Raw genomic sequence first — 12,107 nt, 5'->3', positions numbered from 1 at the left:
GGGCTGATAGCAGTTGTAGTCCAACAGTATCTGAAGAGACACACATGCCCCCAACCCTTGCATTAAAGTGCTAATTATTCTGAGCATCCCTTTTGCTTCTTCACATCCTTCTCCCTACCTGTTAAATAAAGTCTCATCCTTCTGTTTTATATTCCAGAAAGCAAGCATAGCAACCTGTTACCACATGTTCAGACTTTCCTCCGCAAATCAAATGGGCAAAACGTAAGACCTGTAATCATGGGGAGTAATTCTCCACCACTCAAGAATGTGTTTTAAGGATGGCCAACAGCTATGAGCTTGGGGATAGCAAATTATGCCTTCTGAACCGACACCCCCTCCACCGTGCGGACACTGTGGTGGCGCCGGTGAGATCGAACCCGTCAGCAGAAAAGGAGGCATAAAGACAAGGTACGAGGATGGGCCTATAAAATTGAAGCATTTGCCCTCCCTTGCCGAAAACAGCGGTGTCCAGGTGGTGGGATCTATGCAACGCTATGAGTCGCTGTGTGACTCTGACACCTTTGATGATTTTCCTCCAGGATGTTCTGCCTGTTGTCCTGGTCCACGGACAGACGCTGCGCTTCGTTACGCTGGTACCCAGAATGGGATGGTGCCAAGGAGGGGCTTGGATGTGTGGGCTCCCTAGGGAAGAGGATGAGCCTGGGAGCCAAGGACTGGGAGCTGGGGGTCCTCATATGCTTCGGGAAGGGTGTGGATTTTGCCACGTTAAGCAGGCAGAGGTGGGGACCAAAGTGTTTGAATAACCTGGTCCTCATTATGGTGAACTGGGCAAAAAGAAGTCCGGTCTGTACTACTAGGGATCTTTCGAGGGGGCACAATGTTTCTCTGTGTGTTCTGTTCACAGACACATTTCACACACATTTATGGATTTTTCAATGTATAGGTTTGACAAGTAGGACTGTGTAATAATGTCACTATCTTCTGTATACCCCTGACTAGAAAAAAATGTTTTAAAGGAACCATTTAAGAAATAAGCTTAATGCATATTTTGAGAAGTGTGTGTGTGTGTGTGTGTGTGAGAGAGTGAGAGAGATGGCCCTTTTATAATGCATCACATATAAAGAGGAATAATTAACATCAATTTTAATGGTTTAAAAGGTTTTACATCAATTGAAGTAATAAGATAGACATGCTGAAAGGCTGAGAGGTAGATTGATGATTGATACCTGGAGAAATCTTTTTTTAAAAAACTTGTAATAGCCTTCATGAAGAACAATATGTTCAACATGGTTTGGAGAAACCTTAAAAAAAAAAAAAAAGATCTTGTTTCTGGCTTGCACCTTGATTCTCCAGCAATGCCACGGACATCCATCAGCGCAAGGAGAAACAAGAAAGCCTATGAGAGAGAGAACAACAATAGGCATGTATTATGCAATTGCCCTGCCTCAAAACAGGGAATTTTATGAGGCCTCCAAAAGTTGTCAGATTACATTCACAGTCCTCTTGTGTTTTCCCATCTTTTTTTTCTTACCACCCATCCCCAAAAACCAGTAAAGGCAGGCAAGCTACTCCACCATCAAACACCCAGTGTATCAGGAGGAAAGGAGAGCATGAGTGGAAAGTGAAGATGAACACAGAGATAAAAAAGGGAAAACAATAGGAACAATCAGTTTCTTTATTTAATTTAAAGCTTTTATATATGGTCCCACACTAAGTCCCAGGAATTTACAGTAGATTTTATGGCTGGGATTAAAGGGAGTAGCCAGTCTTAGGTCTAGAAAGATTGCCGACCCTTTGTACTCCCATCGAGTGGGAAATGCTCTTTGGATTGCCACTACACCTACACCCTTCTTTCTCAGGTGTATCGCCATGGTGACCGATCCCCCCTGGGCACCTACCCCACCGATCCTCACAAGGAAGGCCCCTGGCCACAAGGTTTCCAACAGCTTACTGGGGTAAGGCCAGGTTTGTTTGCATTGCCACAATCTGTGTGTGAAGTAGTTGTTCCACTCTTAATTTGGGTAAGCCCTGCATTTGTAGAGAGGCAGAAGAAGTGGGGGAGGATTATAATTATGAACTTTGTTGTTTCTGGCTTTTCTCTTTTCCTCTGCTGCAGGTAGGTATTTTGCAACAGAAAGAGCTGGGCCAGTTCCTCAGAGAAAGATATGCTGGATTTTTGAGTGCCTCCTATAAACCACAGGAGGTAAATATTTGCTTATTTAGCAACATTGGTATCCCATGTCATCAACTCCCAAGAAATCTTGATATATTTATTTATTTAAAACATTTCTATGCTGCCCAACTGTGTCATAGCACCTCTGGGTGGCTCACAATCACAAGATAAGTAAACAATATGAAAATAATCTTTAAAATATATAGCATAATATAATTAAAATATAAAGCATGCAAAAATAAGGAACCAAAATTGTGCATCTAAAGTCATAATAACTGTAAATCTACTCAGTGCTTTTATATGTAAGAAAAGAACATCCGCAAAGAATAAAAACGGAGTAAAAAGACTGGGCAGGGGGAACCCTCTTCACCCACTGAGCAAATGACATTGGAGTAGGACCTAGGGAAAGTTACTTGCAGCAGATATTCCAAAGCTTATATTCCATCAAAAAGCGGGGGCACAGAATCTGACCTGACCTACCTCACAGGGTTGTTGTTGTGGGGATAAATTTGAGAGCAGGAAGAGAATAATGTAAGCTTCTAGTTCTTTGCAAGAAAAAGCCGGGCTATAAAGGTAATAAAGAAAGATACATAGCTAGACTGCTATAAGAGAAAGCTGCTCCAGTAGCAGGGCCGACTGAAGACATCTTGCTGCTCTCAGTGAAGTGCAAGATGGCATCCCCTTCCCATGCTACGTACTGGAGTGCCAGCATCCTCTTTCTACAGCACTGCTCTGTTGCAGTGCTATTAGTTAGCCACCGGGCTTCCTCTGAGCATTTTATTCATTGGAGAACAGGAGCCAACCAGTACAGCTCTGTCCTGCAAGCTGATCACAGGCGGTTTTAACATCAGGATAAAAGCTCTTCTTCCATGCTCAGAAACAACATATTTCTGAGCACTGGAGGTAGGGAAGCCGTTCCAGAATGGAGTACAGTGCTGTTTCAGGTCTGTATCCCTTCAAGGAGCTTGGCACAGGCTGAGTAATGCTCACCCGCTACCACTTTAGTTATCTTAAGGAAGAGTATGGTTTTCTTTCTCCTCCTTCCTCTCTGTGCTCCAGCCTCCTGACCTCACCCAGAGCCACGAGTTGCAGAAGAGCTTCAGCAAGCGGCAGTCTTGCACCCATCCTGCCCAAGAGATCCTGTGGCCATCTGCCACTGGTGCACGGAGTGCTGGACTAGACGGATGCTTGGTCCGATCCAGCACAGCTTTGCTCATCTTCTTAAATCTTCCCCAGCCTTGACTTTTCTGCCTTTACATACCTATGTATAAGCCTGTGCTCCTCCTGGGCCCGTTTCCGGTTCCATCTTCCCCAAAGTTCCCTTTGGGGCCAGGGACCTGGGCCTAGGACTGCAAGAGGGACTGCGTTTGTGCCTGTGGTCAAGACCAACACACAATGAGACATTACCTACTTATGCCTATTTCAGATATACGTACGCAGCACTGATTACGATCGCACCATCATGAGTGCACAAGCCAACCTGATGGGGCTGTATCCAGACTCGGATCCAGAGATAGGCTGGAGACCTGTCCCCATCCACTCAGTGCCCGTTAGGTATGACAAGGTAAGTGCATGGAAACCAAAAATTCTTGAGAGGGTTTTTCCCATTTGCAAGGCTGTTCATCATCTGTGGTCACACATGTGATCTTTAGATTAGGTTGTTTACATCATATTGGAGCCAGACCAAACGTAAGATGAGCCATGCTGAATAAGTGTTCAGCAAACACAATATATTGCAGCTCAGGGTGGAAAATGATTCTCATGCGATTTAAGTGTGTGTACAACCTGATGCCAGGGACTTCAAGGCCCCTTTCTTAATTAGACAGGCCTTCAAAAAGGGGACACCTTCAGGCAGAGGACTGTTCTCTGACAGACTTCATAGAAAGTAAAGCAGGACACATGCCCCCCCATAAGTTTCTCAATTTGGAGAGCAGCAAGGGGCCCATTTTCCCCAACAGTCAGACATCCATTCTTCCTGTCTTTCTCACACAGCTCCTGAAGCCACCAACTCGGACCTGCCCACGATACCAGCAGTTGATGAAAGAGACCATTAATTTGCCAAGCTATCAAGCTAAAATGGAAGCTTGGAAGGTAGGAGTGAAGGAGGAGGGTAAGTGGGGAAAGAAAAGGGAAAGATTTCTAAGGCCACAGTTCATTTCCAGAAATGCAGGCTCATCCGTCTTCAAAACTTCAGAGCTCATCTATGAATCTATCCAAACTAATCAGACCATTTGTTTATCAGCATGTTCCTAAAGATGTCCGGTGCCTATATACCCTATTCCATCATCCCATCATCCCAAATAAATTAAATTCCTCCCCGCTCGTATCCAACCCAAACACTTGTGCTGAGGTTGAGTTTTATCTGTCCCTGGTAAATGCAGAAGATAAGTGATTGCCTTCTTTTTCTCGTTGTGTGTATTTGAAGACTTTGAAGAGGCCCTGTCTAAAGTCAGATTGCAGGATTATGAGCATTCCTTTAAAGTATTTATAGGTTGCCTTTCATCCAGGCAGATTCCAGGTAGCTTACTAAAATTGAATCTGGAACAACCTGGTAAAAATACAAGACATTAGCGGCAACAGCAGGCAGAAGATAAAACAGTAAAATGCAGATGGCTTGACAGTGCAACCTCAAGCCGGCAGAAATTAAGTTTTGCTGGCTTCAGTGAGTCTTACTCCCACTGTAAGGGTGTATAGGGTTGAAGCCTGAGCTTGGGCAGTGCTAGGTACTGAAAAGCACACATTTGTATATGCTAATTCACATACGCTCTGAAACGTCTCTCTGGTATGTCTTTAAAAGAGTCTGTCTCCTAAGGACACCTATATTTGTAAGAAGGATGGAAGGACAGTAGACAGAAAGGCATCTGTACCAGAAAAAGGTCAGGCAGAAAGGCTGGGAGGAGGTGAAGCACGCATGTGGCCAAAACACCAGCTAATCCAGAAAGAGAAGATGGAACGGGGCATCCTTTGCACCTTTATTTTAGCAAATGCCCACTGGGTGCAGGATCGTGAGACAGACAGTCTCCGAGAGACTTTGCCCCCAGATGAATGATTTGGAGCACTAGCCTTACCCAGCCCCGAATACTGTCCTTGAACCTGAGATAAGAAGTTTTCATGCCAGGTGAGCTTCATTAAGGATGACATTTTACACCTGGAATGCCAAACGGGCTGTCTCTGATTGGCATGTATCTCACCTCAGACAGACTTTGAGAAGAGCCTCCACAGGCTACCTTTGAGGCCAAACAGCATGGTACGATCTCGCACGGTGTACTTGCTGCCGAAAAAACATTCCCATGTTGCAGTTACAGCTCTTCTTGCCTGTACAAACCTGCCCATCCCTTAAGATCAGGCCAGGCGGCCCTTCTGTGAGCGCCATCCTGCGAAGAGGTGAGGGGCACGGCAAATAGGTGAAAGGCCTTCTTGGGGGCTGCTCCCTGCCTCTGGAATAGCCTCCCCCGGGACGCTTGCCTGGCACCATCTCTTTGTACAAAAATATTTCTTTTTAATATCTTTTTAGTAATTGATTTTGCCCTCCCCTGCACTGCTGCGTTGATTGATTATTATTGTTAGGTTCAAAATTTTGATAATTACATGTTATTTTTATTTCGTATCTGTTTTATCTTTATTCTGGGCTTCTTTGAGACGATGGTGGTAGGTGGCATATGAATGAATGAACAAACGAACGAACGAACGAACGAACGAACGGCTTCCCAAGTCAGATGAGTCAAATGCTGTAGCAGCTTTCACTACTGATCCCCCTCGGCTGCCAACCTTGACTTAGGTGCTCATACGTGACCCACTTGCCCCTCACCCTAGCAAGAAGCATTGCAGGTGAAATCTTATGCGTGAGTGCACAGGAAAAAAGCCCTACAACTCCTAGCATTCCCCAGCCAGGCACGCTGGGAATTACGCCGCTTTTTCCCTGTCTAAAGGCACCTAGGCTTGTACATTTAGAAATGTTACAGATACAGCATGGCTTTGCTGCTATGCCGAAGCAAGGCCAACCCGATATTCTGTGGCCTGAGACAGAGACGTGGTGGCACTCCTTCCCATTGCATGCACAACAGCCAACAGGACTGGCAGAGGAATCTGGCTGCAAACCATATGGTGGGTCAGCAGCCTTCACTGCACCGGAAAGCAGCAAGTTAACTCTGGAGGTGCAGAGTAAGCCTCATGGGACACAGCTCCCTCCTGTGTCCCAAGATGCTACTTCCCAGCATCTGCTGTCTAAGGCAACGGTTTTATTCTGCCTAATAGTGGGGCCGGCCCTGGCAGAAATGAGTTTGGGGAAACCCCCATTCTTCACTGACGATATTTGGGCCTAATGTGCCACTCGATACAAGTAAGTATGTAGGATACGGAAGCTAGTTAAACAATCTGAAGTGTGTATTCTTTATGCTTCCCTTGCTAACAGGGCTTTGTATCAGAGATGGCTAATTACACAGGGCTTAAACCTGAGCAGCTGACACCGAGGGGCCTTTGGAAGGTGTATGACTCCCTTTTCTGCCAGGTAGAGATGCTGCATCTCATTACAGCCCTCCTTGACAGCCCCTTTTCAGCAACGAATAACCTTTCATCATAACCTTTTCTCACTTTGTAGAAAAAACACAACCTGGCCTTGCCTGCCTGGGCCACACCACGGGTCTTGAATACGCTTTCAGAAATAGAAGCATTTAATATTGAAGCCCATGTGGGGATGCATGCCAGCCAGGAGAAGGCCAGATTCGCTGGAGGTACCCTTTAACATGTTCATTGTTTTTAATCCTAGGCCTTCACAACTGAAGAATAAACATTGTAAGACTGTGTACCGAATAAACGCAAGGTCATGTGAACATAAAGATCCAAAGAGCAAAGCGTGCTTCCTTGCTAGTGAGCTGTTATGGTTTAGCCACTAAGAGAGCTCTCCCCTTTGGAGCACTCTGCTTCACTCCCTCCGCCTTCAAAAAGGTTTAATAAAAATTTGAAAAAACATTCGGGTGTTAGGTTCTCTCTCTTATTCCTGGGCAGGATGGGAAAGCAAGGCAAACAGGGAGAGAGCACAGAAGAATAAGGCTAGCAGTGGGTGCAAAACAGTAAGGCTAAAGTTGGGAGTTGAAAGAAGCAGTATAATAAAGTGACCGGTGGACAAGAAGTACTGAGGAAAGGAATTGGATGGAGAGAAACAGTGGGTTAGAGGCTGGGAATAGCGATAAGCAGAGAGAGCACAAGCACACAACAAGGAAAGATGTATGTTGATGGGAGATTGGACAGGTGAACTCTTTCCATTTCCCCATCCCAGCTTCTAACTTTGCTCCCTCTTGACTTTGCCCCGCCCCCGGTCGCCATTATTTGACTAGCCACATCCTCCATAGGAGCCATTTTGTGACAGTTCCCACAGCAGTTCCCAAATGGGTCCATAAAGGGTGTTGGCTTTAAACTGGGAAGATTCGGCTTCAAATCCCCACATTGGGTCACCCTAGGTCAGTCACCCATCTCTCAAGCCAGAGCTAGCCCATAAAATTGTGGAGATGCTGCCCTGCGCTCTTTGGGAAAAGGGCAAGATAAACCTTTTACAAAGAAAAAAAGAAATCTTAGCCATTAAGTCCGATGATTACTATAGTACCATAAGAGTTAGAAGGGGACAGTTAGGTCATCAGACACTTAACTCAGTGCAAAAATCCAATTGAAAGCATCACTGGCCAGTCTTTGCTTGAATACCTGCATCAGTGGAGGGTCCGCCATCTCACCCTAGGTATTTGGTCCCCTTGTCTGATTGCTCTGACCATTAATAATTTTTTCCTGTGGTTCAACTGCTAGAAATCTGCCTTCCTTAACTTTATTCCATCGCTCTTCATTCATGCCTTTCCTACAGCCTTGGATGGCAGAACAAATTGCAACCCTCTTTTATGTAACCCTTTAAACACTCGAAAACTCCCATTATACCCTTGTTCCGTCTTCTCTTTTCAGGGCTAAACTTATCTGGTCCCTCCAACCTTTCCTCCTAAGATTTGCTTTTTAACCTAATAATCTTTATTGCCCTTCTCTGAACGCCTAATTTATCAGTCCTTAACATTAAAATACTGGATACAGTATTCAAGGTGAGAATTACACAGATAGATCAAATGACTAGACAAATTTAGTAAGAATTCCAGAAGCCACAATAAAGAGGCTTTGGAGGTGGTATTTCTTTCTTGATCCAGAAAAAGGAAACAAAACTTAATCAACCCTGGCGATAAGGAGATATACCCATGTTCCTCTTAGATGCAAAAAAGAAGAAAGATATTATGCCTTGTCATTGCTGATGGGGTTTGGTTGTTTCAGAGCTCCTCCATGTGGCAAGAGCTGATACTTAACTTACAAGTTACAAGAGCGAGCCTTGGGATCCTAAATTCTATTCTGTATACTGTTCTGAGTGTGTCGTGCTCACCGAATGGTGTATGTCTATAAATATATAAATAAAATGCCAGCACGTACCAGTTTTCTCTTTCACGGCTACAGCTTTTCTTTCTGATGTGATCCTGCACTCCCCTCACCTGCACTTGTCCTCTTAAGAGTGTTTCCTTTTGTGTCTGTCAGTAATGCGTTTCCGATGAATGTGTTTCTCATCCTGCTTCTGCATCACCGCTCTGTGTCTCCGCAGGGTTGCTGCTTGGTGCTATCCTGAGCAACTTCTCCAAAGTTGTGTGCCGAGATCTTCCCCTGAAGATGATCATGTATTCCGCTGTAAGTCCTTTTCCGGTAAAGTTGCCTTCAGAGCAGCCCTGTGGGATCAGACTCAGTGCCTGTGTAGTGCAGAATTCTGTTCATGCAGTGACAAATCCGCAGCCATCTTGATGGATAGCCATTGGTAGCCCTATGTGCCATGAAGGATCCATATGGGAAGAAGTTGGTGGCCATAATGTCTAGGGATCTACCTGCTTTGGATGGGACATAACAGCTTCCCATCAGTCCCGAGAACTTTAGCTGCTTCCCTGCAAGAAACCTTAGTTTTAGAAAGTGCTAAAATTATTTCACTATACCAGAGTTATAAACCCAAGTTGCAAATGTTAGACTGTATTTGCAGCATAAAGGAAAGCAGGAGAATGTTTTCTTAAATTGTCTTCTGTGGAAAAGTACCAATTGGAAGGGAAACAATCGACCCAGCATGACCTGGAATGGGGGGTCCACAGCCTTTTTGGACCTACAGGTATATTTGCTGTGCGTGCTAAACTGCTAAATGGCTCCCACTGCAATTGGGCAAGTCAAAGGGCACCGAAGAGGTGGTGAGGGTTAACAGCAGTGCTAGAATTGGGAGGAAGCAGGGAATAGCAGGGTAAGAGGGACAGAAAGAGAGCAAGGTTTGAAAGGAAGAGAAAGTCTGCTCTTAGTCTTTAAGACTTTTCTTAAAAGATGGTTGAAGGAGCCAGGGCTTCATGGCTGCCCTACTGCTGTGTTGGGATCTGCAGAACAAGGGTATAATCAGGAGTACACTTAGATAGGTCTTATGGGGAAGTTAAGGTGTGGTAAAGCCAGCTGAAGGTGTCCTGGACTCCTGCCCTTAAGTTTTACCCAGACAGAACCAGTAAGCACAACTCAACATACCAAACATTGTTAAACCCTCAGGATAGTCAACGAACCTGCTTTGTGAGGGAAGGGTGATGCTATAGTATGATTTAATATGCACAGCTGTGGCTTGGCTAAGTCGTTTCCACTCTCTCTAGCATGACAGCACCTTAATTGCACTGCAAGGAGCCCTAGGAGTTTACAATGGCCGTCTGCCACCGTATGCTGCCTGCCATGGATTTGAATTCTACCAGGAAAGTAATAAGTATGTTTAGTTAAATTTGGGGTGAAGGGTGTCTTTTGCTTTGCTGCAGACTGGACTTGTCCTCTGAGTATCAACCTGCCCCACACAAACACAGGGAAGCCACAAAGATGTTGCAGTTGTACCACAGAAGTATGAAAACATGATTCAGCATCCTGATCATTGCTTGTTTGCATTTATGGATTTTGCAAACCAAAAAGGATTCCTTCAAGGCTTGGAAGTGTGCACAAAAGAGGTAGACATTTTACACTCCCAGGATCTTATTTAAACTGAAGTCTCAAGATCCACCAACTAGGTTATGCAAAATATACCTACTTGCAATTAAAGGATTCTGAGCCCAGTTATCTGAGTATCAGAAGAGAATGGTGCTCATAAGCCATTTTGTACATTTCCATACAAAAATCCATTCCTGGATATCAAACTTGCTTCACTTCTGCAATTTGTTTTTTGGTGGGGGGGGGGTTAGTCATATCCCTGGTAATTAAATAATTGAATTATATGCTTGTCATTCTATTGCAAATCAAATCAGGAGTACCTAGAGAACCAGATCTACCTTCTGCCTGCTGCTGGTAATATCTCGAGTCACGTTTCAAGGTGCTGTTTAACTCTGTGCCTTTAGAGGACCAGCAGAAATAGAATGAATTGCATGTAGTGCACCTTTTTGCAGACTAAGGAATTTTAAGCAGCATGTTTGCTCTTAGGACAGATTTTATATAGGTCTCACAATTTTGTGGCTTAGCTAGCCCAGTCTCCCCAATTTATAGTCTATTTTCTCAAAAGCTAAACGCACCATTTTCTTCCCAGGCCAGACAGTGCACCAATCGCTCATTCTCTACCTGCCACCAGTATCCTTGCAGTGTATTTGGCTGCCTTTCTCAAGAGTGACTCATCAGCACATCTAGCTGCTGGCACAGCACCCAGCATCATTATGGAGTGGCTGTGGAGCTGGTACCTAAAGGTTCTGGGACTGCAGAGGAAAGGACCACGCACTTGTTTGGCTCTACGGGGCTGGAAAGAGGTAAAGGTCACTCAACTCTCCCTTCTCTGCTCATTCCAGCACATTCAGCATAGGCATGTTCTACCGGAACAGAAGCAACCAGCAGCCCCACACGCTCCTCTTGCCCGGCTGCCCCACACCTTGTCCTTTACCGCTCTTCGTTAACCTCACCACTAAAGTTGTGCCACAGGACTGGGATGCCGAGTGTCAACACCCTCAGAGAGGCACAGGTAAGACACCGTCCCCTCTCCCCACTTCCCCGGGTCACAACAACTGTGTGTGTTCGGCTCACTCCTGCCCTTCCGTTCTGTTCGCAGGGCACACCGTAACGGCACTGGCTGTGTCAGTAGGCCTGCTGAGCGTGGCCTTCGTCGGCATGGGAATCTTGTACTGGAGGAGGTGACCAGAGGAGGGACTAATGGCAACAGCCCCATCCCCATGCTGGACATAAAGGACAGACAACAGCCTTGGAGCACTGAGAAAATCAGCTAGCGCACTGCAGCCGGCTGGTGCTGGTTTGGACTCCATCCTCTGGAGCTCACAGTAGAAAACTCACTGGAAAATAGCAGCAGCAGCACTAACAGGAGGCAAATTCAGTGTAGGGAATTAGTAGGAAAGGGACTGGAAAAATGGAATAGCCCACCTGGAACAACAGATAGGTGAACTAAACACTGCATTTGTCACCTGCAAGCTATGCTTGTGGGACTCGAGAGGCAGCCGGCCAGCCACTGCTCAAAACCAGCAGCACCGCACTGCATGCGCTTCTGGCTCTGAGGTGGCAGTGCAGTTTTTATGCATCCACAACTCCTAGAGGGCTGTGTGCTTTTTTGTACAAGGAAGGAAATCTGCTCTGGTGAAAAGGCTTTGCAGTGGGGCTCACAGTCACCTTTCTAGTCCCCCTCCTGGCAGACGAGAGGCTTAGAAGTGGGTGGACAGAACCCAGCACCGGTTTAGAAGCCATGGTAAAGGGGATTACAGTGTTGAGGTGGAAGGGTCTTACACCACCAGTTTTTAATGTATTTGCAGGGAGATGCATTAGCAATCATTGCACAAGAAGGCTGTAGTACAGATACTCTTAAGACCTCATGACTACACTGTACTGTAAATCTGCTTCTACAAGATATTAATCCTGAACTGTCTACTTCCATATTAAAAATATGTCTTTCTCTCAGAAGTAGAATTATGCCACACACACA

At 45.5% G+C, this 12,107-nt stretch overlaps 1 protein-coding gene across 1 annotated transcript; it reads left to right on the top strand.

Annotated features, from left to right (window-relative positions):
- Nucleotides 1-494: 494 nt before the first annotated feature.
- Nucleotides 495-12,103, top strand: ACP4 (acid phosphatase 4). Its single transcript, XM_044447723.1, has 11 exons — nucleotides 495-593; nucleotides 1,821-1,916; nucleotides 2,078-2,164; nucleotides 3,561-3,698; nucleotides 4,127-4,225; nucleotides 6,546-6,641; nucleotides 6,732-6,864; nucleotides 8,751-8,833; nucleotides 9,811-9,917; nucleotides 10,972-11,141; nucleotides 11,229-12,103. The coding sequence occupies exons 1-11, from the start codon at nucleotides 495-497 to the stop codon at nucleotides 11,312-11,314; spliced, it is 1,194 nt and encodes a 397-aa protein (XP_044303658.1). The 3' UTR covers nucleotides 11,315-12,103.
- The last annotated feature ends 4 nt before the right edge of the window (nucleotides 12,104-12,107 follow it).

The sequence above is a fragment of the Varanus komodoensis genome, unplaced genomic scaffold (assembly GCF_004798865.1).
Source record: "Varanus komodoensis strain SLA01 unplaced genomic scaffold, ASM479886v1 scaffold53, whole genome shotgun sequence".
In the NCBI taxonomy this organism is placed as follows: Eukaryota; Metazoa; Chordata; class Lepidosauria; order Squamata; family Varanidae; genus Varanus; species Varanus komodoensis.
This window is presented reverse-complemented; position numbering and strand designations above follow the sequence as displayed.